General features: G+C 42.1%; 3 protein-coding genes and 1 pseudogene across 3 annotated transcripts; all 4 read right to left on the reverse strand.

Moving 5' to 3' along the window:
* Positions 1-857: 857 nt before the first annotated feature.
* LOC140581208 (trace amine-associated receptor 1-like) lies at positions 858-1,853 on the reverse strand (annotated as a pseudogene).
* Positions 1,854-7,022: 5,169 nt separating this feature from the next.
* On the reverse strand, positions 7,023-8,018 carry LOC140581209 (trace amine-associated receptor 4-like). Its single transcript, XM_072703087.1, has one exon. It carries the CDS (start codon positions 8,016-8,018, stop codon positions 7,023-7,025), a length of 996 nt encoding a protein of 331 aa, XP_072559188.1.
* An 8,833-nt stretch (positions 8,019-16,851) lies between these two features.
* LOC140581210 (trace amine-associated receptor 1-like) lies at positions 16,852-17,847 on the reverse strand. The gene has a single exon (XM_072703088.1). The coding sequence runs from the start codon at positions 17,845-17,847 to the stop codon at positions 16,852-16,854; it is 996 nt and encodes a 331-aa protein (XP_072559189.1).
* A 6,141-nt stretch (positions 17,848-23,988) lies between these two features.
* On the reverse strand, positions 23,989-24,963 carry LOC140581211 (trace amine-associated receptor 1-like). Its single transcript, XM_072703089.1, has one exon. The coding sequence runs from the start codon at positions 24,961-24,963 to the stop codon at positions 23,989-23,991; it is 975 nt and encodes a 324-aa protein (XP_072559190.1).
* Positions 24,964-26,398: the final 1,435 nt, after the last annotated feature.

A 26,398-nucleotide genomic window follows, 5' to 3' on the forward strand; every position in this document is an offset into this window, starting at 1 on the left:
CAGAAAGTTACATTGAAAATTTCAATGAATAAGAGAAAAATAGGCGAAACTACAACCTCATTATATTGAAGCACTTTGTTTAATTTAATTATTTGCTTTATTGAAGTTGTTTAATCCAGATTACATTTTTCAGACCATCTTGTAATGCTTTGACTATAAAGATCCCTGTTCCTGATTCAGGGTTCGGCTGTACAGCTTGTAGTGTCTGTAGCAGTCTGTCAGTGTAAGGGTTCACCACTCTGTCCTCCTGTTTTTACTGCAGCTTTCAAACAAGGCTGCTTGCTCTGCTCTGCAGGTACAAGCATCAGTACATAAGCAGCCAGCTGGCCTTAGTCCCTCACAGGTTTTTATCCAGTAAATATCAAATGAGTTTTTGTTCCTGGTATTTTTTACTCTGATTTATAATGTCATTATTTCAGCCTGAAGGGATGTACCTGTCCAATGTTTGGGTGCTTTGGGGCAACTATTTTGATATAAATTATGAGAATGGCACTGAACGTAAGTGTCACCATTCAATCACAATTTTACACTGACATTTTCTTACTGAAAATTAAGAAGATCCAAATTAAACAGGAGAGAAAAATGGGGAAAATCAGTTTGAATCAGGAGCCACGTATAGAATATATTATATACAAGTTATATAGCAGTGTTTCGTTTGCAATAAACAACAATTATTAAAAATCACTCCATCTGTGCCCCAACGTTAAAGGCAGATAGCCAGTATAGATCATTACCAGATACAGGAGTCGGTATTAGAGGTGCAGAAACATCGATGTGGGAAATGAGAAAAAAATTGACAGAAACCTCAATCACACTATAGATTGACCAGTATTTCACCTGTGCCCTCAATAATAAAATTAATCAGAAAGGTAAAATATTTTACTAAAAGCTTTTCTCAGTGACTCCCAAAACCATTTAAATAAGAATGAATAAATTATGGGATTCATTCCTGAATTTAAATAGTAAATCCAAAGAAGAATGTCATACATGTACGGTGTGGATGAATCAGTGACTGGATCTATGATTATGTATATAAAACCGGGCGACCAGCAGGACAGGTACACAGCAGTAACTATGCCCAGTGTCCTGGTGGATTTTTGCTCCATCTTAGACAGAATGATTCTAGTTTTTTCATGGATCCTGTTAGTAAGAATTGTGACTTGAAGAGAACGGGCTTGTTTATGTGCAATAACTAGGATTTTCAGGTAGAGGCCAAGCATAAATAACCCTGGGATGAAGAAAAGAAAAAGGGAAGATAATATGCTTGACACCTTGTCTTGTATCACAGTACACCTTCCCTCACAGTTTATTTGTGTAAGGTAAAAATTCTGAATTGTCATGCTGTTTAGCTCCACCACAAAGCCGATGAGGGCAGAAAGAACCCAGCAGCTCAGGATCATGCACTTTGCAACACGAGCTGTGATCAAAGCGTGGTACAGCAAAGGCCGAGAAACAGCAACTTATCGCTCAATAGAAATCAAATAAAGCATAAAAATTGATGCTGCACTAAGTGATATGTCTATACTGCTGTGGAGCATACAGAACCAGTCACCCAAATACCAGCAGGTTTCCAGGGAGCGTATCAAGCTAGGCGGCATGACCACTGCCCCCAGGAGGAAGTCGCTCACAGCCAGGGAGAGGATGAGGTAATTGGTGGGAGTGTGCAGCTGTTTGCAGTGGGATATAGTAACAATGATGAGGAGATTTCCCAGCACAGTGAGGAGTATGGTGGCCCCTAATAGAACATACAAAGAGGCTCGTATTGTGGTTGGATAGACAAGCTTTACGCAGGAAGTGTTTGAGGATTCGAAGCAGTAGTGTACACTTTCAATCTCAGAATGGTTAGTTTTCATCTTTTTGTGTTCCAAAGGTCAAAAGTAGCCTTGTAACCTGCACAGAAAAAATAGAATGTGATTTTAATTTGAACATCAATTTAAGTATTGCATTAGAAATTAACCTTCTTTTTATATATTTGTAATGGACAGATACATCAGATTTTCCTCAGAAGTAGTAACCGACCATTTGTAATTACTTGTCTCATTACAGACAAACACATTTATATGTTTATATTACAACTATCTCTCCCTCTCAGAAAACACAATATCTATTGAAATACATGGTTTATGATGTGATATAAGATAAAATGAAATATGAAGCGATTATATTCAGGTACAACACAATTTAATCAAGCTCTGATTGGATACAATTTTAATCCATTAAACATGTTTTGAAGCACTGTAAAGCCACCTGAGTCTATAGAGGCTGGAGGTTGTTAGGCTAAATGGTGTCTCTGAATTGCCCATAGCGTGTGTGAGTGTATGTGCCCTGCGATGGACTGGCATCCCGTCGGGGGTGTACCCCAGCCATGTGCCTTATGCTGCCTGGGACAGACTGCAGGCCAACTATGACCCTGCCCTGGATCAGCATTTAGAGGGGCAGGGATCAAATATCAAACTTATTTAATCGTTAATAACAAGGTTTGCATAGATATAACTACAGAACTGATTCCCATGTGCTTAGGTTCTGCAGGAATAAGCTTTTTTAAAAAATTTATTTTACATTTCTATACTCAACAGGTTTTCACAATTATCTGTATTTCTCGTAAATTATCCTTTTCATGTAGTTGATATTTTGCAAGCCACTGCATGAGAATCAGTTGGATTATTTACTGCATATTAATTTAATGACTATTCACTTTCTAATGTGTAAAAATAAAGCTTTTTCTGTAAGCTGTTCAATGCTCTGGCAAATCTTACCTTCCCCCTGTAGAGGAACCCTGTCACAATGGAAGGGGCTCTGTAATATATACTCACGGTTTGGCAGAAACATATTACCCATCATGCCATGCGGCACTCTCTGGGACCATGTCTTTCCTCACTGGCTTTAATTAACCAATGAAAACATCAGATGTCCAGACACTTGCGCTTCACCTCTGAGGTCCTATACTGTATGTATTTCAAACATGGCATTATCTTTAATCCACAGTGCATTTCATTGTCTTTTACAGTAGCTGATGTAATGACTGTTCCACAACAGTGGCCATACATACAAAAATAAATACATTGTGACTGACTGTTGATTTTAGATGTGTATAGATGAAGTGTGTAAGGAAAATGGATGGGTGAATGCATGAATGTTTTATAATATGAGGGAGTCTGTATATGTTGGAGTTATAATATGTTGAAGTCTGTATATAGTATCATCACACTTCTAGCTGAGAGGGTTCAAATCCGTGTGCGGAGTTTGCATGACCTGTATTTGCATGAGTTTCCTCCGGTCTTTGCCCGTAGTGTCTGTCTGTCCTGTGATGGACTTGCATCCCATACTGCCCCCCTATTCAAATCTGGCCCTTGATTCCAAATCCAGGCCTTGTTTTCAAGTCTCCCAGGTAGTTAGCTTAATAATGTCTGGCTCTAATTGGCCAGAGGCTTCACAACTGGCTCTCAGGTAAAGGAATGGAATGGAAGATAGACCAAATCCAGGAAATGTACTGTATGGATTACATTGACCTTTGTGGTGGGTTACTATTAATGGGTTATTAATAGAGCACCGTAACTTAAACTGTTGTGCTACAGTTTTAGTGTAGCCAAGTGTGCTTGAGACCATGTGGTGCCCTTGGCAAGCTTAGGCCTCAGCAGACGGTGCCCTAGGCAAGCTTAGGCCTCAGCAGATGGTGCCCTTGGCAAGCTTAGGCCTCAGCAGACGGTGCCCTAGGCAAGCTTAGGCCTCAGCAGACGGTGCCCTTGGCAAGCTTAGGCCTCAGCAGACGGTGCCCTAGGCAAGCTTAGGCCTCAGCAGACGGTGCCCTAGGCAAGCTTAGGCCTCAGCAGACGGTGCCCTAGGCAAGCTTAGGCCTCAGCAGACGGTGCCCTAGGCAAGCTTAGGTCTCAGTTTGTTTAACAAGACTGACATAGCTGATGCACAGAATATCTGTATATGAAACCATATGGCAGAAGATCAAAGATTGAGTGTCTATGGTGTTTTAAACACCTGGGTCTGGTGTTCTATGTACCACAGGACAATTGAAATGTAATGAACTATCAATTTACTGGGGTTGGACAATGAAATGGAAACATTAGTCAATATAGTCTTTGAGGTTTCATGCCTGTATATGTGCAGCCTGGTGGCCAACCTTCACTAAGTACACGTTCCATCTTTAAGAGCAGAGTGTGAAGGTTGAATTAGCATAGCAAATCCAGATTGTATCCAAAACACATAAAACCACAGCCACCCAACGCACTGCAGAATTAAATGCACACTTCTGTTCTCACCAAAACCGTTTGCTGGGAGCTCAGCAAGGTTGATATTCATGGTCAGGCTGCTATAGCCAAACCTTCGGTCACTCCTGCCAGTGTCAAACGCTGATGTCAATGGGGGCAGCAGCGCAAATCTTGGGCTGTGGACAATGTGAAATGTGAGTCCACCTTCGCTGTCTGTCCCACATCTGGGAGAGTCACGACGTGGAGAAGCTCCAAAGAGGCTTTACCACCCGGACTGCTGCGTACCCACAAGGCAGACGGGGGTGGATCAGTGATGGTTTGGGCTGCAATATCATAGCATTCCCCAGGCCTGCTACATGTTCTAGATGGACGCATCACTGCCAAACCATTATGGAGGACCATGTTCCCCCAGTGGTTCAAACATTGTACCCTGAAGGTGGTACCATGTATCAGGACGATGATGCTCCAATACACTTCAAGGCTGGTGACAGAGCGGTTTTATGAACATGAAAGTGAAGCTGAACATCTTCCATTGCCGACACAGTCAACGGATCTGAGTATTATTGAGCCACTTTGGGGTGTTTTGGAGGAGCGAGTCAAGAAACGTTTTCCTCCGCCAGCATCACATAGTGACCCGGCCACTGTTCTGCAAGAGGAACGGCTCAAAATCCCTCTGGTCACTATGCAGGACTTGTATCTGTCATTCCCAAGATGAAATGATGCTTTATTGGCCACAAAAGGAGGCCCTATCCCATAATAAGTTATTGTGGTTTAAAACCAGATGTTTCAGTTTCATTGTCCAGCCCCTGTATGACATTATTCACTGATAATGACAGTGTACTGAGCAAATGGTGATAGATAATAGATATATGAATAGATGGATGTTTTTGCAATCTGTGGAAAGTGTATTCAGCTCACCATCAGTATAGCTTCAGAACAGAAGGCAGTGTTTCACAGGGGAGGATGTACAAAATCAGAGTCTGGGTCAGGATGTGTAACCAAACAAAGTCTAATGAGCAAAATAAACCAAAACCACTTAACTTGTAATTATTTAAGAAACTAATATGTCTCAGATAGAAGGTGACGAGCCCAGCATCTGACAAGACAATGCAGTGAAAGGTCACAAACCCGAGGAAGGTAATCCAGAAAATGCTGATTTTTCCTGTAAAATTAAGGCTTCAAACCCCCTCCCCTTCAACACGCTGTATATCAATGATTGTCTTCATTCAGTATTTTGCATGTTAATCAGAGAGTAAGCATGAGCTGAGAGATTAGTGATATGCAACCAGTTCTCAATGAATCTGAAATGTCACGCATCTTCTTGCCTTTTGGGGAACTTTTGCATGGTTGATGTAAGATGTTGGCATCTGCTTTGGGAAACTACATGAGCTGCAGATGTTCCTGCTCAGACACAGCTTATTCAGCTATTTACCAGGTTTAGTAGGTGCATCTGAGCAGGGAAATCTGCAAACTAAGTTGCAAACTGGCCTTTCAGGACTGGAATTGGGGAACCGTGTGCTACATTGTATCATTCATTCAATATCTAATTGAAACTGTGTAGAACCCCCATGTGAGAAGTGTTTATAACTGTAGAGTGCCCTAAAATCTGAAGGGAAAATTCTAGTGATGCTAAATGCAGCTTCCTGAGCCCTTTGCTGTATTTTTGACCGCAGTAGATGGTTTGCTTTGAGACCTTTTTTTATCAGAGACGACCATCTAGTGGAGTCCAAAAATACAGCAATTGATTCATGACACTTCATTTGGGCATCACTAGAAAATTCAACACATTTATGACAGTCATGTGAAGTTTATTTCATCTTCTGTGCTTCTATTGCAACCATACTTTGTGTCAGTAGGTGGTGCTATTAACATTGTATTTGTTTACAACCATAAACTTCGACTGGGAAGGGAATCATAGATGAAAGGCTATGATGGTGTAGATTTCTGTGGCCTAGTTAACCCAGACACAGCTCTAAATCTATAGAATGTTAAACATTGAATAGCAGCCTCAATTTGTTGAACCAGTTTATGAATCATTTACAATTTGTTAAGGTTGTTTAATCCAGATCACAGGTTACAGGCCATCTTGTAATGCTTTGAATATAAAGATCCCTGTTCCTGATTCAGGGTTTGGCTGTACAGCTTGTAGTGTCTGTAGCAGTCTGTCAGTGTAAGGGTTCACCACTCTGTCCTCCTGTTTTTACTGCAGCTTTCAAACAAGGCTGCTTGCTCTGCTCTGCAGGTACAAGCATCAGTACATAAGCAGCCAGCTGGCCTTGGTCCCTCACAGGTTTTTATCCAGTAAATATCAAATGAGTTTTTGTTTCCTCTCCTCTGTTAACAATTTTTCACTCCGATTTATAATGTCATGAAGGGATGTACCTATCATATCTGTGGGTGCTTTGGGGCAACTATTCTGATGTAAATTATGAGAATGGAACTGAACGTAAGATTCCTCATTCATTCACCGTTTTGCATTTTCTTACTGACAATTATGAAGATCCAAATTAAACAGGAGAGAAAAATGGTGAAAATCAGTTTGAATCAGGAGCCACGTATAGAATATATTATATACAAGTTATATAGCAGTGTTTCATTTGCAATACACAACAATTATTAAAAATCACTCCATCTGTGCTATACCCCGACGTTAAAGGCAGATAGCCAGTATAGATCATTACCAGATACAGGAGTCAGTATCAGAGGTGCAGTAACATCAATGTGGGAAATGAGAGAAAATGACAGAAACTTCAGTCACACTATAGATTGACCAGTATTTCACCTGGATCCGCAATAGTAAAATTAATCAAAATTGTTAAATATTTTACTAAAAGCTTTTCTCAGTGACTCCCGAAACCATTTAAATAAGAATGAATAAATTATGGGATTCATTCCTGAATTTAAATAGTAAATCCAAATAAGAATGTCATACATGTACGGTGTGGATGAATCAGTGACTGGATCTATGATTATGTATATAAAACCGGGCGACCAGCAGGACAGGAACACAGCAGTAACTATGCCCAGTGTCCTGGTGGATTTTTGCTCCATCTTAGACAGAATGATTCTAGACTTTTCCCGGTTCTCAACAGTAAGAATTGTGACCTGAAGAGAACGGGCTTGTTTATGTGCAATAAGTAGGATTTTCAGGTAGAGGCCAATCATAAATAACCCTGGGATGAAGAAAACAAAAAGGGAAGATAATATGCTTGACAGCTTGTCTAATAACACAGCACACCTTCCCTCACAGTTTAATTGTGTGAGGGAAACATTGTGAATTGTCAAGCTGTTTAGCTCCATCCCAAAGCCGATGAGGGCAGAAAGAACCCAGCAGCTCAGGATCATGCACTTTGCAACATGAGTTGTGATCAAAGTGTGGTACAGCAGAGGCCGAGAAACAGCAACGTATCGCTCAATGGAAATCAAATAAAGCATAAAAATGGATGCTGCGGTGAGTGAAAAATCTATACTGGAGTGGATCTGACAGAACCAGTCACCCAAATACCAGCAGGTTTCCAGGGAGCGTATCAAGGTAGGCGGCATGATCACTGCCCCCAGGAGGAAGTCGCTCACAGCCAGGGAGAGGATGAGGTAATTGGTGGGAGTGTGCAGCTGTTTGCAGTGGGATATAGTAACAATGACGAGGAGATTTCCCAGCACAGTGAGGAGTATGGTGGCCCCTAATAGAACATACAAAGAGGCTCGTATTGTGGTTGGATAAACAAGCTTTACGCAGGAAGTGTTTGAGGATTCGAAGCAGTAGTGTACACTTTCTGTCTCAAAATGGTTGTTTTTCATTGTTTTATGTTCCAAGGTCAAAAGTAGCCCTGTAACCTGCACAGAAAAAAATAGAATGTGATTTTAATTTGAACATCAGTTTAAGTATTGCATATAATACACAGATACATCAGATTTTCCTCAGAAGTACTGTAATAGCCAACCATTTGTAATTACGTCTCATTACAGATGTACAGATTGACAAACACATATATGTTTTATGTCTCAGAAAATACAATATCTATCTAGATTCATGGTTTATGATGTGATACAAAAAGATAAAATGAAATATGTAGCAATTCTATTTGGGTACAACACAATCTAATCGAGCTCTGATTGGATACAATTCAAATCCACTAAAGATGTTTTGCAGCACTGTAAAGCCACCTGAGACTCTAGGTGCCAGAGGTTGTTAGGCTAAATGGTGTCTCTGAATTGCCCATAGCGTGTGTGAGTGTATGTGCCCTGCGATGGACTGGCATCCCGTCGGGGGTGTACCCCAGCCATGTGCCTTATGCTGCCTGGGACAGACTGCAGGCCAACTATGACCCTGCCCTGGATCAGCATTTAGAGGTGCATGGATAAAATATGATAAAAATATTAAATTAATCTTTAATAAAAAGCTTTGCATGCACAAAACTACATACTTGACTCTCAGGTGCTTAGGCATTGCAAGAATAAGCTAATGACAAATTCTACATTTTTATAATAAAACAGTTTGGCATTTAACTGTATCTTTGACACTTTATTCTTTTAAGTTGTTCTTATTATTTAGTTCATATTGTACAAGTCTGTGAATAAGGAGAAGTGGGATCATTAACGACTTAATATCTACACACTTTTCAATCTGTAAAATAAAAGCTATAATTGTAAGTTGCTCTATGTTCTTCCAAACCTTACCTTAGTGAGCTGCCCTGTAGGGGAACCCTGCCACACTGGAGGAGGCTCTGTAATATATACTCACGGTTTGGCGGAAACATATTACCCATCATGCCATGCGGCACTCTCTGGGACCGTGGCTTTCCTCATTGGCTTTAATTAAGCAATGAAAGCATCAGATGGCCAAAAGGTTGCACTTCACCTCTGAGGTTTTAAATGTATTTTAGACATGCTGTTATGTTCTCCCCAAGCGAGCTTGATGGGCCGAATGGCCTCCTCTCGTTTGTATAGGTCTTATGTTCTTATGTTAAATCCACATTGCATTTGACAGTATTTTAGCTGACGTGAGACTGTTGTAAGACACATACCACAGGCCAGTGGAAATGTGATATACTTTCACCTTATAAGTATTAATTACTGATTGTAACTGTCTCCTGATTGTGACTGTGTACTGATTAAGTGAGTAAGGAAAATGGATGGATGAATATATGAATGTTTTTGTAATTATAATAAGTTTGAGTCTGTGTATGAATGGCATGGTATCGTCACATTTCTAGCTGAGAGACTTCAGGTCCTGCTCTGTGTGTGTGCATGTTCTACCAGTGCAGGTCATCATCGACTTACGACTGATCAACGTTACGAGATGCAAATATGTGGCCAAGACTGTGCCGCACCTGCCAGCATGAGTGCTGCCCAGTGGGAGTGCATGACAGTTTCCGCCCCAACTGCTGGGAGCAATGAACTGAGAAAATGGTACGAAAAACACCAAACAATAACTTAAAGACCAAATAATTATATTGTACAGTACACTATGCATAATATAATTTTTGCTTATAAAATAAAGGGCTGACTTATGACCAAAATCGACTCACAACCGGTCAGTCAGAACTGATCGCAGCCATAAGTCGGTGATGACTTGTATTTGCATGAGTTTCCTCTGAGTACTCTGGTCTTTGCCTGTAGTGTCTGTCTGTCCTGTGATGGACTGGCATCCCATACTGGGCGCTCCCTGCCTCGTACCCTGTTATTCCTGGCATAGGCCCCAGGCCCACTGAGACCCTGAGGAATGGAAGGTTGACTTTATTATCAGCAGACTGGATGGTGAAGCTTGGCAGGAAGTGGCTCTCCTTCCAGGGAGGGAACGGGTGGATGGTGAGCGATTTGCTCTCTGCCCTGCAGAATATCTATGGCAGTACTGCTACTGTTGCACAGATGCGGGTGGATTTTTTTTTAAGTGTCGACAGGGATTAGAGGAAGGGGTGGCCTTATACAAATTGCAGCAACGAGAACATTTTTGTCATTGGCAGGGTGTTGATTCAGAGGTTGTGCGGTAGGAGGAAGCCTTGTTGCTGGACCAGTTTGTTCTGGGGTTACGGGCTGGGCCAATGTGACAGGAGATTTAGCAAATGTTGAGATGAAACCCACACCTTCAATTTACTACTACTGCTGCTGCAGAAGCGCGAATCCTGGAGGAAGAGTTGGTAGAGTTCACTTCTGAGGCCCAGGTTCAGGGGGTGTGGACTGCACCCCCGGGACGACATAATGATCGGGGGGAGGTGCCACCTTGTAGGTTAGATTTGAAGGAAAGTCTTAAAGTGGAGTTGCATCAAGAGTTGACTGCTCAGTTGAGGAGTGTGAGCCAGGAGATATTGGAGGAGCTGAGGAGCCGATCGCGGCTGGGTGCCGGACCCTCTGTAGCCACCCCTCTCTCCCAGGTGGCTGCTGTGCCTGCTCGCGGCCCGACGACTATGCATTTTTCCCGGGCTGCTTCTAGACCTTATTACTGGGATGTGCAGGGTAGGCCTATCTGTCTAGATTATGCGGAAGCGCGTCATAGCAGGCATTGCCCCTGACAGGAGGCATCTCAGGGTTTTCGCAGGCCCCTGCTATAGAAGGGCAAGCAGCAAGGGCAATGGTTATGTCTGGGGGACCCCGAGAGAAGCCTGCTTTGATTGGTGAGTGCCCAGGAATAATGGTTGAGGTTAATGGCAGTGGTGTAAAGTACTTGAGTAAATGGACTTCGTTACTGTACTTAAGTATTTTTTTGGCTACTTTGTACTTGTACTGAGTATCAAAAATATAAGCAACTTTTACTCTCTACTCCACTACATTTGTGACTGAATATATGTACTCTTTACTCCACTACATTTGAACGGACGCTTACCGTTACTCGCTACATTGTGATTGCGTGCGACAAGTCAGGATCTTTATCTACCACGGCTAATTTCTTCAAGTATGTCTGGCCACATCCAACCCGGCCCATTCGTACCGCGAAAGCCACGCCCTTGTCCAACACGTCTTAAAGCGGAAGCCAAAGCGAACTCGCAGAACGGAATCGTTGTAGTACCTGTTATGTCATTAAGTTAAAAATCTTTAGTATCCCAGTGTAATAACAGTGCTATCTATTATTTATTATTTTGTTTGTTAATGTTTCTGCTAGACACACTATTGACTGTCAATTACTGCACAAAGATTTTACTGTGGGACCCGCATGGTTGTTTGTGGTTGTTTTGCTGCTGGTTAAACGTTTCCATCAGTTAGCTGACTATCTAGCCGACTCACTACCAAAACTATGGTAACTAGGTAAAGACCTTCTTGCTGATAATATAGCTTCCATGTAGTTAACAAGACTTGACACTTAAAGACTTTGTGCGTCATCAGATATTACTGTCTGCTCAAACGACTGTTCAGCTTGCTTCCTATGGGTTACTAGTTATTAGCTAGTTAGCAAAGCCACTGTGGTAGCATCCATTAAGGCTGTGCGATATAGCAAAAATATTTTTATCATGATCATATCAAACGATATTGATAATTATCATGGTGTAATTCAAGTCATTATTTTATTACTAGGAGTGCTCCATTTTTGCTTGAAATACCCTTAAGAATTGCCCTTAAGAATTGCCCTTAAGACACCATTAAAGTCAGCTCTGAATTTGTTTTTTTATTAGTTTTTTTATTGTTTTACCTTTTTTTTGAACATTTGAGTTTGACTGAGACTGACTTTTTGTTCTATTTTCTTCTTCTGCCATTTTGAAACATTGAGGTGTTCAATTTAATGTCTATATTAGGAAATAAAGCCTCATAAATAAATAGTTCCTTGTTTTCCACATTTCTTGGTGTTCTTTGAGCCTACATTCAGTACGAGTAAAATACTTAAGTTCTTTTAAAATTGGATACTTTACGACTTTTACTCAAGTCTTATTGGAATTGGTGACTTGTAACTTGTAATGGAGTAATTTATACAGTAAGGTATCTGTACTCTTACTCAAGTATGGTTTTCAGGTACTCTTTACACCTCTGGTTAATGGTAAGAACATTAGGTGTGTTCTAGATACAAGCTCTCAGGTCACCTTATTTAGCGAAACACTTTTTCGGAAGCATTTTGGAGAAGCTGACCTGCATTCTGGGCAGGGGCACCTGTGGTTGGCATTGACAGCGGCAAATAGCCTCCAGATCCCTTATGTGGGGTATGCCCTACTGGCCATTATCGTGGAGGATGGGTGCCTGGGTAGCGATCATGCTATTTTGGGCATGAATGTCATCGCAGAATGTTGGAGGGAACTCATGCTGGGGATCCATACTGGTGAGAGTGCATTTCGGGCTACCCTGCCCCCTGCTGCAAGTAATAAGTGGGGGAAAGCTTTTGCTATCTACTGTAAAGTGGAACAAGTAGCTCTTACTCCCACTTATCAAGGTAAGGTGGTGTTGGCTAAACAACTGCCTGTATGTATCCTCCCCCCAGACCGAAGTAGTAGTGTGGGGCACTGTGATGGCAGGGGCCCCTTCAGTCAATTGCATGGTGTTGGTGGAGTCAGAAGAGAAGCAGGAGGAGTGGCTAGTTGCAAGGTGTGTGGCTTAGGTGTCCGGTGGGCAGTTGCCCCTTCGTCCCTGCAATCCTCATTCGTACCCTATAGTAGCGACTCAGTGACCCTGGTTGTTATGCAAATTACAGCTAAGGAGATTGAAGCACAAAGAGCTCGCCTTGAGGAAGCTGGGCCTGGGGTGGTGGAGGTTGGGGTAGGTCTGGTGAAAGCGATATTTCAGTGTGTCCTGCTGAGTTTTACCAAATAGGCACAGAGCTGCCGTTGGCACAACGACAACCACTACATAGTGGCATTCTGTATTTGCAGATCATGAGGAAGATTTTGGTCATACTGGGGTAGTAAAGCATCAGATTCCCACAGGTACCGCTCCGAGTCGGGAGCGGTTTAGGTCATTACCCCCTACCATATATCCTGAATTAAAAAGCTTATTGCGAGGGATGGAGAAGGGAGGGAAAGCTCTAGTCCTTCGGCTGCTCCTGTAGTTTTGGTCAAGAAGAAAGATGGCTCCTGGAGGTTTTGTGTCGATTATTGATGGCTTAATGCTGTAACCCATAAGAATGCTTATCCCCTGCCTCGCATAGAGAAGTCTTTGACAAGATTGTGGAAGGGCCAATGCTTTTCGACCCTGGATTTAGCAAGTGGGTATTGGCAAGTGGAGATGGAGGAGCATGGCCGAGAGAAGACAGTCTTCACTACTCCAGTAGGGCTGTATGAGTTTGAGCGCATGCCTTTTGGGTTGTGTAACGCGCCAGCTACTTTCCAGAGGCTTATGCACCGCTGTCTGGGAGGGTTAGTAAATGACTTTTTACTCGTTTACTTGGACGATGGAGCGGGTATTTGAGAGGTTTCAGAGCTATGAGTTGAAGATGCAGCCTAAGAAGTATAGTTTTTTCCAGTGGCATGTCACCTACCTTAGCAGTGTCATTAGTTCGGATAATGTGGCGACAGACCCAGAAAAAGTGGCACTTAAGGAGTGGCCAGCTCCAGAAACCATTCGGCAGATATGGTCCTTCTTGGGTTTTGCGGAGTATTGGTTTATTACTGGTTTTTCTAAAATTGCTGCCCCATTGACCCACCTGTTGCAGGGTACGGCTTCTCGCTCAGACTGCTCCGGTGGAGTAGACGGAAAGGTGCGAGCAGGCTTTTCAACAACTTAAAACGGCCTTAATGAATGCCCCAATTTTAGCTTATGCTGACTTTAGTTTGCCCTTCCGTCTATATACCGACGCCAGTTTGGGGGGGGTGCTGGCCCAGGTACAAGGTGGACAGGAGCGGGTCATTGGCTATGCAAGCCGCAGTTTGCAGCTGTCAGAGCAGAATGATCAGAACTACAGTTCTCTTAAGTTGGAGCTGTTAGCCATGAAATGGGCTGTCACTGAAAAGTTTAAGGATTATTTGTGGAATGCAGAGGTGGAGGTGTTCACAGATAATAATCCCTTGGTTCATCTGGAGACGGCCCGGCTGGGGGCAACAGAACAATTGTGGGCTGCACAGTTGGCAAACTATCGTTTGATGACTAAATATCGGCCTGGCCGTATTAATCAGAATGCAGACATTTTGTCGCGAATGCCTGGAGAGCGGGTTGGTGTATAGGTGCAGCTTGCAACCCAAAGTCCAGATGAGGAAAAAGGCGACGAGGCAGTGAGGTGGAGTGAGTTGCAACAGCAGGACTCGGACTTGAGGCAGTTGTATTGTTGGAAGGAGCAAGATCAGACCCCTTCCTTTTTAGAACCAAGTTTAGTCTCCCCAGGCTTGAAGTTGTTGTTGGAGTGAGATTGAGCTGATGGATGGTATTTTGAAGCGTCAACAGCAGGGAGAGGGTCCAGGGCAAACTACTAATTTTCAGATAATTGTACCTAGGGCACAGGCTAGGGCGTTGTGGCAGGACTATCATGGCCGTGTGGGGCATGCTAGTTCAGAGCGGACGTTGTCAGTTCTTGTCAGTTTTTCTGGTGCGGGATGTGTCAAGATGTGGCAGACTGGGGGGCAGCATGTCCTCAGTGCCTTGTTGCAAGTTAGGTCTGGAAGTAAGGGCTCCATTACAGGCTATTAAAACCTCTTATCCATTTCAGATTGTGGGGATTGACTTCTTGTCATTGAGCCGCCCAGAGGAACCCTACCCATATGTGCTTGTGATGACGGACTTGTTTTCTAAGTATGCATTTGTGGTGCCCACTAAGGACCAGACAGCGGTTACAGCAGCTCGGGCTGTATGGGAACGATTATTTGTGGTGTTTGGATGCCCTGAGCATATTTTGTCTGATCGTGGGGCAGCGTTTGACTCAGATTTGTTTCAGCAGTTGTGCCAGCTGTATGGATGCCGGAGGAAGCGGACAACTGCCTATCAGCCGCAAGGGAATGGGGCTTGCGAAAGGTTTAACCAAACACTAGAGTTTATATAAAATCCTGTTCTGGGTCTTCTGCAGTCTAGCGCCCTGTGCTGCCTGTGATACCAGCCCCAGACTGGGGTGTTATCTGAACCAGCAGCATAAGATGCACAGGCTGAGTGGCTATGTAAATCTGTAAATCAGTAAGGAGAACAACAGTTTTCTCCAACTGCAGCATTCGCCAGTTTATTTCTGGGCATCACAGAATTTACTTATGCTCAGTACAGTATGTCTGCCTAAGTAATATATACAACAGCCTAACAGATATTGATTAAACATAAGTGTGACGTCATCCAGGACATCCAGACAAAGTATATGTGTGGAATATGGTCAACTCTACACAGTCAGTTGTCTGTTGTAGCATCTGGTCAGCATTTTGTCTGAGTATGTGTGCATCTCTTAATGTGGGTATTAGTCAGGTCTTGGGTCTGTCCTTCTTGTCTGTGTCTAGAAAGGCCACACTGTTGGTCTAAAGCAGAAAGCTTCAGGGAATGATGGATAGGTTGGTATGTGGCTGCAGTCGCTTCTGGCCTACAGGGCTGATATGAGGGCTATTCCAGGTGCTCCTAGGGGAACATTTCTTTGGGTATAACAATACCTGTCAAACTCTCCTGCACCATACAATTCTGTACTTGTTTCTACCTCTTCTTGGGGTTCTTCCAAACCCCTCTCTTAGATTTGTCCTGGACATTCTAAGGATATAGGTAAGTCATCACGGGTTGGTGCTTGTGCTGAATGGTGGTACCAGTACTAATACCCACCTGATCTAAACTGGCTTTATTATGCCTAGTGTCTCAGTTTCCTAAACTCTGATTGGTCAGGTCCTTGTCCAGCTTGTAGTGACTGTAACAGTCTGTCAGTGTAAGGGTTCACCACTCTGTCCTCCTGTTTTTACTGCAGCTTTCAAACAAGGCTGCTTGCTCTGCTCTGCAGGTACAAGCATCAGTACATAAGCAGCCAGCTGGCCTTGGTCCCTCACAGGTTTTTATCCAGTAAATATCAAATCAGTTTTTGTTTCCTGTCCTCTGTTAACTTCCTGCTATTTTTTACTCTGATGTTATAATGTTTGGGTGCTTTGGTGCAACTATTATGATGCAAAATATGAAAAATTTAAATGTCACCCTTCAATCACCATTTTACACTCACATTTTCTTACTGACAGTTATGAAGATCCAAATTATACAGGAGAGAAAAATGGGGAAAATCAGTTTGAATCAGGAGCCAATGTGCAAAATAAACACTGCTATATAAATTATATATAATGTAGTTTGCAAGCAAATAAGATTTTATTTCCCATCGTCTGTCAACTTCTGGATTTTTATGACTTTTAATGTCATCATCATTAATCTGTAATGATGTACCAGTTGAACATTTTGTGTATTTTGATGTGTAATATAAAAATACTGAATTTAAATCTCACCAACACAGTTTTGCTTTCACATTTTATTATTGCCATTTTTGAAAAACTAAAGTGAACGAGAGAATAATGGTAAAAATCAGTTTGAATCAGAGCCACTCTACAGAATATATTATATATCATTTATTTTGTAGTGTTTAGTTTCCAATAAACAATAACTAATATAAACTTCTCCATCTGTGCTATACCCCGACGTTAAAGGCAGATAGCCAGTATAGATAATTACCAGATACAGGAGTCAGTATCACAGGTGCAGTAACATCAATGTGGGAAATGAGAGAAAATGACAGAAACTTCAGTCACACTATAGATTGACCAGTATTTCACCTGCATCCTCATTAATAAAATTAATCAAAATTGTTAAATATTTTACTAAAAGCTTTTCTCAGTGACTCCCTAAACCATTTCAATAAGAATGAATAAATAATAGGATTCATTACTGAATTCAAATAGTAAATCCAAACAAGAATGTCATACAAGTACTGTGTGGATGAATCAGTGACTGGATCTATTAACATGCATATAAAAGTGGGCGACCAGCAGGACAGGAACACAGCAGTAACTATGCCCAGTGTCCTGGTGGATTTTTGCTCCATCTTAGACAAAAAGATTCTAGTTTTTTCACGGTTCCTGATAGTAAGAATTGTGACCTGAATTGAACGGGCTTGTTTATGTGCAATAAGTAGGATTTTCAGGTAGAGGCCAAGCATAAATAACCCTGGGATGAAGAAAACAAAAAGGGAAGATAATATGCTTGACAGCTTGTCTACTAACACAGTACACCTTCCCTCACAGTTTAATTGTGTGAGGTAAACATCCTGAATTGTCAAGCTGTTTAGCTCCATCCCAAAGCCGATGAGGGTAGAAAGAACCCAGCAGATCAGGATCATGCACTTTGCAACATGAGTTGTGATCAAAGTGTGGTACAGCAGAGGCCGAGAAACAGCAACGTATCGCTCAACAGAAATCAAATAAAGCATAAAAATGGATGCTGCAGTGAGTGAAGTTTCTACACTGGTGTGGATCTTACAGAACCAGTCACCCAAATACCAGCAGGTTTCCAGGGAGCGTATCAAGCTAGGCGGCATGACCACTGCCCCCAGGAGGAAGTCGCTCACAGCCAGGGAGAGGATGAGGTAATTGGTGGGAGTGTGCAGCTGTTTGGAGTGGGATATAGTAACAATGACGAGGAGATTTCCCAGCACAGTGAGGAGTATGGTGGCCCCTAATAGAACATACAAAGAGGCTCGTATTGTGGTTGGATAGACAAGCTTTAGGCAGGAAGTGTTTGAGGATTCGAAGCAGTAGTGTACACTTTCAGTCTCAGATTGGTTAGTTTTCATCGTTTTGTGTTCCAAAGGATAAAGTATCAACCTTTGCAACCTGCTTGGGGAAAAGAGAGAGATTTTAACCTGCACATCCACATCAGTCGTGCATTTAAAATGAACTTTTTTATGCATGTAGATTTTTATACACCTATACAACACATCTTTTTTTCATTTTTTCTCAGACATACTATGATAACTAATCATTTGCAATGTCAACATCTCTCATTACATATATACAAATAAACGTATTCTTGTGTGTCTTATTTTGAAGGAAAACATTTTTTTTTTGCCCGAAATCATTCACTAAATACCAAAACCAGCGGAGACTTCATGCACTTGAAACTGATCATATCTGTCATATTACATCAGTCTTAACACAGCATAATGTTATGATAATGTGCCGCAATACACAGGGGTATCAAGCTTTAAATCTTTCTAAATTTTAGTCAGATTAGGAGTTTTGAATATTTGTTTTTCTTAAATACCCTCAATTTCTGTGTGTACATGCATACAGCACTGTGCAAAAATCTTAGGCAGTGAAAGAAAATTATGGTTACATGATAGTCACTTTGCAGGAGGGCTGGATTAAAAGTATTAAATGCCCCTGAGCAACAGCAGACATGACGTCACGTCAGAAAGAAACGGAGCTGATTGGTTGCTCACGGAATGCATGTAATACAGGGATAATGCTACACAAGCTTTTCAGTGGGTGTCAAAGAACAATAAACTTCCATCCATTTTCTATACCTGCTTGTCCTGTGCAGGATCATGGGGGTCTGAGCCTATCCCAGAAACTACTGGCGCAAGGCAGGGAATAACATAGGACGGGGCACCAGTCCATCGCAGGGCACACACACACACACACACACACACACAAGCACGCACACATTAACACACACACAAGTTGGTCTTCCTATCTAAATGGGGACTGTCCATTCATTTCTATGGGAAAAACCCTAATCACAAACACAACACCCTTAACCTCTACCCATTCCTAACGTTAACCATAAGTAACCAACCCAAATACAAGACTTTTGGCATTTTTACTTTTTTGATTGCATTCACAGATTTTTATAAAACTGAGGATATCCAAATGGGGACCTCAAAAGATGTCCCCAAAAGTAGGAAATTTCAGGTTTTACTACACTTTGGGGACAATTTGGTCCTCAAATGTGATCTATGCAAACCCACACACACACACACACACACACAACTGGGTAACTTCATTTTACCTTAGCATGGTTTTGGACTGTGGGAGCAAACTGGAAAGCCCAGAGGAAAGCCCACGGCGCCACGGGGAGACCATGCAAACGTCTCTGAGAGACTCAGATCCCAGAGGAAACAGCTAACCCTGCTTCACCGAGCCGCCCCCGAACAATCATATCAAATATAATAGACGTTAATTCACATGAACTTGCTAAAGGACATTGGTGAATGGGAGCGGGGGGGATTACGAGGGGGTGTCCTGCTTGGTGCCCCCCGAGAACATGGTGCCCGCTGCCATGTGCTGAAATGCCCACGTGGTTAATCAGGGCCAGCAATGCAGGCATATAGACACATAGTAAAATAACCGGTTTGAGCTGCCCCTCCCCCTGAGATTTTTCATTATTTATCAAGCATGTAGGCAGATATATTGAACCCCTGTGGAAATCAACCAAAGTGGACCCCCCCCACCAGTCTGTAAAATCTACAGAGAGGGACCTATCAGTCGGGCTGCTGGACACCCCAAGAAATTTATTTCTGGCTACAGGTCTGACACTTTGGTGTGAAACTATGTTACGTCTCTCAAAGTGCGTTAGCTTAACATTTAAGAGAAAAGTCACCCTAGTACTATGTTTGGCTAATCAAGACTTCATCAAATTATTTAACTGATTAAGTTAATTAACTGAGCTGGTGGTGAAATTTAACAAATACATGGAATGGCTGAGGTGCCCTTAAGGAGATGGTTTGGGCACCAAAGCCGTGTTCTTCCAGTCATCCAGCAAGATATCTGTAACTTTTTTGGAGAAAATAAGAAGTTCTGTTATTGTTCATTTCCATATATTCCAAAGTTAAATTATAGATTTTTTTTTCTCTGAGAAAATGTGCACTTAATACATCGATAAACAGCTAGAAACATTTTCATTGACTGGCTAAGACTTTTGCACAGTACTGTATACTGTATCCTGTATATTTGTATTATCTATAAATTTTCTAATTTAAACTCCAACAAGATAAGACTCAAAAGATACAACATTTTAGTACAGCAGCTGATAGGAATACAAGAGTAAGACCTTATGAACCATACCTCTGTGTGAAGTCCTGCAGCAGACTGACTGGGCAGTAGAGAAGGCTCTCTAATATACCCTAATCATCCAACAGATACTTCGTAGCCTATGACCAATGCAGCCTTAGCTTTCCCCAATAGTGTTAATTAACCACTCAGTCAACAGGCTGCTCCCTTGAGTAAATGCTCTTTATTTCAGTGTTTTTGGTAAACATTACAGCAGTGTTTGATAGTAACTAAATTAGACGATAACTGCAGGTGTAAACATTACTTACTCACTGTAGCAAGATGTTTGAGGTGAGAACTGTGTCCATTATAAGAGGGAACGATGCAGAGTTAAAGAACATACATGTATCTGTAGAATGTTCACCATGGTCATACCTCCTTATTGTGTATGTCATGAGCTTTCGAGCAGTTTAACAATCTTGTGAGGCACAAACACGTCTTTTCCCTACTGCCAAGGCCCAAGTCACACAGACACACTGCCCTCCCTCTACATTCAAGGCCCAGGTGCACATGTGTCTTAAGTCGTTCTGACACACAGACATTTCAATTCAATTTTAGTTTTATTTATATAGAGCATCTTCACAAGATTGCATTGTCTCAAAGCGCTTCAAATTACCCTGTGTCTCTGCTGTCATGTTGAAGACGTCGCCTGAAGCCACCACCTTATAGACCGGGAAAAGGCAGACGGCCATCGCATGCAGTTGCCACTCATTGATGGTGTGAAGGTTTTCCAGGATACAGCCTCGCCTGGGGATCAGAGCGGGCTGACGATGAGGAAGCGGTGACTCTGCGCTTGGATCAGCGGGTTGGAGTCACTGGTAAGAGCTCCCAGCACGTATGAAATAGCTGCTCCTTTCACATAAAATTCCAAATGATGGAGAATTATGAGCAGCATGTGTGAACGGAGCGAGGAAACCGCTTCGCTCACCGTGTCTTATCCGACGGCTGTTGCAGGGCGATTCACAGGGAGGAATCTGAGGGAGGTCAGTATGGAGGTCAGGAAAGGTGGCGTAGTCCTGGATTGTCCGTAAGAATCACAAATTGACAGGTTCTCAATGCTGTTGTGTATATGCAGGAGGGAGCGATCGTACTGCAGTAGTGATGATACTTTCTCTGGTGAGAGTAACAAAAACAGCACAGCACTTAAGTAAAACAGGAGAGGCAGACGGCGAAAGCCACACAACGGCGCCATCTTTAAGATACCAGTCCGAATCTGAAAGACCAACAATACCTGTCAAACTCTTCTGCATCATACAATTCTGTACTTGGTTCTACCTCTTCTTGGGGTTCTTCCAAACCCCTCTCATCCCCAGTACAATTTTAGTCAGATTTGTCCTGGACATCCTCAGGATACAGGAAAGTCATCATGGGTTGGTGCTTGAGGTGACTCTGGTGGTACCTGTACTATGAATTCCTTTGTTGGTTGCCCTCTGCTTGATTTTATGACAGTTTCTTGGGGGCTGAAACTCTGAGGCTACTGGGAGGCTCAGGTTCTGGTGCCTTATATCTGAGTCGTCTCCACTCAAATACAGGCAGAGGGTGGTGGCAATATGACAAATCTTCTTCTGTTGCTGATTCAGCAGAACCCTGCCTGTCCGCACCCATGCCACAGATCTGGCTGTGTTGCGTTCTTTGGGGCTTCCTCCATGCATGTCAAGTCTGCTCTTCCTCAAGTGGCAAAGCATTGACTAGGAGCAGGAGATTACCATGCAGCGCATGAAGGGTTCTGTCCCCATTTTCTGCCTGAACTCTATACACTGTCCCATCTCCAAGCCTTTCAACACGCCCCCGGCAGTACGCACTGGCACAGTCCTGCTGCTGCCTCGTCAGTCATGGAAAGCCAGCTCCATTTGCACGGCGCTGCGAAAGTACGCATAGCCCTTCCGTTCTGCTGCAAACGCCCCCAGGGTTTCGCTGTTCCCCTTCTGCCGACATAACATATACACATATTCCTGTGACCATATTCCCCCAATGGTACCCTGAAGGTGGTGCCATGTGTTGGCATTTTAATGCTCCAAGACACTGCAAGGCTGGTGACAGAGCGGTTTTATGAACATGAAAGTGAAGCTGAACATCTTCCATTGCCGACACAGTCAACGGATCTGAGTATTATTGAGCCACTTTGGGGTGTTTTGGAGGAGCGAGTCAAGAAACGTTTTCCTCCGCCAGCATCACATAGTGACCCGGCCACTGTTCTGCAAGAGGAACGGCTCAAAATCCCTCTGGCCACTATGCAGGACTTGTATCTGTCATTCCCAAGATGAAATGATGCTTTATTGGCCACAAAAGGAGGCCCTATCCCATAATAAGTTATTGTGGTTTAAAACCAGGTGTTTCAGTTTCATTGTCTAGTAGGGCCTGGTTATGGATAATAGATGCATGAATAAATGGATGTTTTTAAAATCAGTGAAAAGAGTATTCAGCTTACAGCCAGTATAGCTTCAGAATAACAGGCAGTGTTTCACAGGGGAGCATGAACAGAATCCGAGTCTGGGTCAGGATGTGCAACCAAACAAAGTCTAATGAGCAAAATATACCAAAACCACTTAACTGGTAATTATTTAAGAAACTAATATGTGTCAGATGGAAGGTGACAAGTCCAGTATCTGACAAGACAATGCAGTGAAAGGTCACAAACCCGAGGAAGGTAATCCAGAAAATGCTGATTTTTCCCGTAAAATTAAGGCTTCAAACCCCCTGCCCTCCAACACGCTGTATATCAGTGATTGTCTTCATTCAGTATTTTGCATGTTGGTCAGAGAGTAGGCTTGAGCTGAGAGATGAGTGTTAAACAACCAATTCTCAATAAAGCTGAAATGTCACACAACTTCTTGCTTCAATATCTAATTGAAACTGTGTAGAACCCCCATGTGAGAAGTGTTTATAACTGTAGAGTGCCCTAAAATCTGAAGTGAAAATTCTAGTGATGCTAAACGCAGCTTCCTGAGCCCTTTGCTGTATTTTTGACCGCAGTAGATGGTTTGCTTTGCGACCTTTTTTGATCAGAGACGACCGTCTAGTGGAGTCCAAAAATACAGCAATTGATTAATGACACTTCATTTGGCCATCACTAGAAAATTCAACACATTTCTGACAGTCATGTTAAGTTTATTTAATCTTCTGTGCTTCTATTGCAACCATACTTTGTGTCAGTAGGTGGTGCTATTAACATTGTATATGTTTACACACAACCCTAAACTTGCACTGGGAAGGGAATCATAGATGAAAGGCTATGATGGTGTAGATTTCTGTGGCCTAGATAACCCAGATACAGCCTCTAAAGCTGTTATGCTGTATAATGTTAAACATTGAATAGCAGCCTCATTTTGTTGAACCAGTTTATTGAACCATTTACAATTTGAAAAGGTTGTTTAATCCAGATTACATGTATCAGGCCATCTTGTAATGCTTTGCATATAAAGATCGCTGTTCCTGATTCAGGGTTCGGCTGTACAGCTTGTAGTGTCTGTAGCAGTCTGTCAGTGTCTGTCAGTATTTTGATGTAAATTATGAGAATGGAACTGAAAGGGTCACCATTCAATCACCATTTTGCACTAATATTTTCTTACTGATAATTATGAAGATCCAAAGTAAACAGGAGGGGTAAATGGTGAAAATCAGTTTGAATCGGAAGCCAATGTACAGAATATATTATATATAATTTATATAGCATTGTTTCATTGGCAATAAACAGTAATTATTATAAACCACTCCATCTGTGCCCCAACGTTAAAGGCAGATAGCCAGTATAGATCATTACCAGATTCAGGAGTCGGTATTAGAGGTGCGGAAACATCGATGTGGGAAACGAGAAACATAAAGGACAGAAACCTCAGTCACACTATAGATTGACCAGTATTTCACCTGGATCCTCAATAATAAAATTAATCGCAACTGTTTAATATTTTACTAAAAGCTTTTCTCAGTGACTCCCTAAACCATTTAAATAAGAATGAATAAATAATAGGATTCATTACTGAATTTAAATAACCAATCCACTGAACAATGTCATACAAGTACAGCGTGGATAAATTAATGACTGGATCTATTAATAAATAGATGATAGCAGGCGACCAGCAGGACAGGTAGACACCAGTAACTATGCCCAGTGTCCTGGTGGATTTTTGCTCCATTTTAGACAGAATGATTGTGGTCTTTTCACGGTTCCTGTGAGTTAGAATTGTTATTTGCAGAGAACGGGCTTGTTTATGTGCAATAACTAGGATTTTCAGGTAGAGGCCAAGCATAAATAACCCTGGAATGAAGAAAACAAAAAGGGAAAATAATATGCCTGACACCTTGTCTTGTAACATAGCACAGCTTCCCTCACAGTTAAATTCTGTGAGATAAACATCCTGCAATGTTAAGCTATTCAGCTCTATGACAAAGCCAATGAGGGCAGAAAGAACCCAGCAGCTCAGGATCATGTACTTTGCAACACGAGCTGTGATCAAAGCGTGGTACAGCAGAGGCCGAGAAACAGCAACGTATCGATCAACAGAAATCAAATAAAGCATAAAAATTGATGCTGCACTAAGTGAAAAATCTATACTGGAATGGATCTTACAGAACCAGTCACCCAAATACCAGCAGGTTTCCAGGGAGCGTATCAAGCTAGGCGGCATGACCACTGCCCCCAGGAGGAAGTCGCTCACAGCCAAGGAGAGGATGAGGTAATTGGTGGGAGTGTGCAGCTGTTTGCAGTGGGATATAGTAACAATGATGAGGAGATTTCCCAGCACAGTGAGGAGTATGGTGGCCCCTAATAGAACATACAAAGAGGCTCGTATTATGGTTGGATAGACAAGCTTTAGGCAGGAGGTGTTTGAGAATTCAAAGCAATAGTGTACATTTTCCATCTTAGAATGGTCTTTTGATGCTCCAGTGTCAATAAAAAGTTCTGAAACCTGCAGAGTATAAACAGAATGAGATTTTAACCTGCACATCAACATCATAGTGCATTTAAAATGAACTTTTCATGTATGTAGTTTTCTATACAGATACAATGCATTCTTCTTGGTTTTTTTCCCTCAGAAGTACTGTGGTAACCAATCATTTGTAATGGCAACATTTCCTATAACATAAAAACATGTTTTGAAGGAAAATGTATGTACTTTTTAAATCAAAATTATTAAATTAATTTTGCAGTGCCAAAACCATCTGAGACTATTTAATATTGATTATACCAATTATATCACACAAATTTAACACAAAATTGTATTACAATACACCGGTGGATCAATATCTAACAGTTCTATCTATTTCTAAACTTATTCTAAACTTTAGTCAGATCAGCAGTTTTTTTTCATGTACCCTCAATTTCTTTGTGTACATACATACAGCGCTGTGCAAAAATCTTAGGCAGTGAAAGAAAATTATGGTTATATGATCGTCACTTTGCAGGAGGGCTGGATTAAGAGCATTAAGTGCCCCTGAGCAACAGCAGACATGACGTCACGTCAGAAAGAAACGGAGCTGATTGGTGGCTCACAGAATGCATGTAACACAGGGATAATGCTACACAGGCTTTTCAGTGGGTGTCAAAGAACAATAAACTTCCATCCATTTTCTATACCTGCTTGTCCTGTGCAGGATCATGGGGGCCTGAGTCTATCCCAGCTTCATTTTACCTTAGCATGGTTTTGGACTGTGGGAGCAAACTGGAAAGCCCAGAGGAAACCCTACGGCGCCACGGGGAGAACATACAAACGTCTCTGAGAGACTCAGATCCCAGAGGAAACAGCTAACCCTGCTTCACCGTGCCGCCCCCGAACAGTCATATCAAATATAAGTGGACCCCCCCACCAGTCTGTAAAATCTACAGAGAGGGACCTATCAGTAGGGCTATTAACAGCATAATATGCCATACAACCCCAAGAAATTTATTTCTGGCTACAGGTCTGGCACGTTGGTGTGAAACTATGTTATGTCTCTCAAAGTGCGTTAGCTTAACCTTTAAGAGAAAAGTCACCCTAGTACTATGTTTGGCTAATCAAGACTTCATCAAATTAATTAACTCATTAAGTTAATTAACTGAGCTGGTGGTGAAATTTAACAAATACATGGAATGGTTGAGGTGCCCTTAAGGAGAGGTTTGGGCACCAAAGCGTGTTCTTCCAGTCATCCAGCAAGATATCTGTAACTTTTTTGGGGAAAATAAGAAATTCTGTTACTTTTTATTGTTATTGTTCAATTACATTCATTCCAATGTTAAATTACTGTATATATTTTTTCTCTGAGAAAATGTGCACTTACTACGTCGATAAACAGATTGAAACATTTTCTTTGACTTGC

This window comes from Paramormyrops kingsleyae, chromosome 19, assembly GCF_048594095.1.
Source record: "Paramormyrops kingsleyae isolate MSU_618 chromosome 19, PKINGS_0.4, whole genome shotgun sequence".
Classification (NCBI taxonomy): Eukaryota; Metazoa; Chordata; class Actinopteri; order Osteoglossiformes; family Mormyridae; genus Paramormyrops; species Paramormyrops kingsleyae.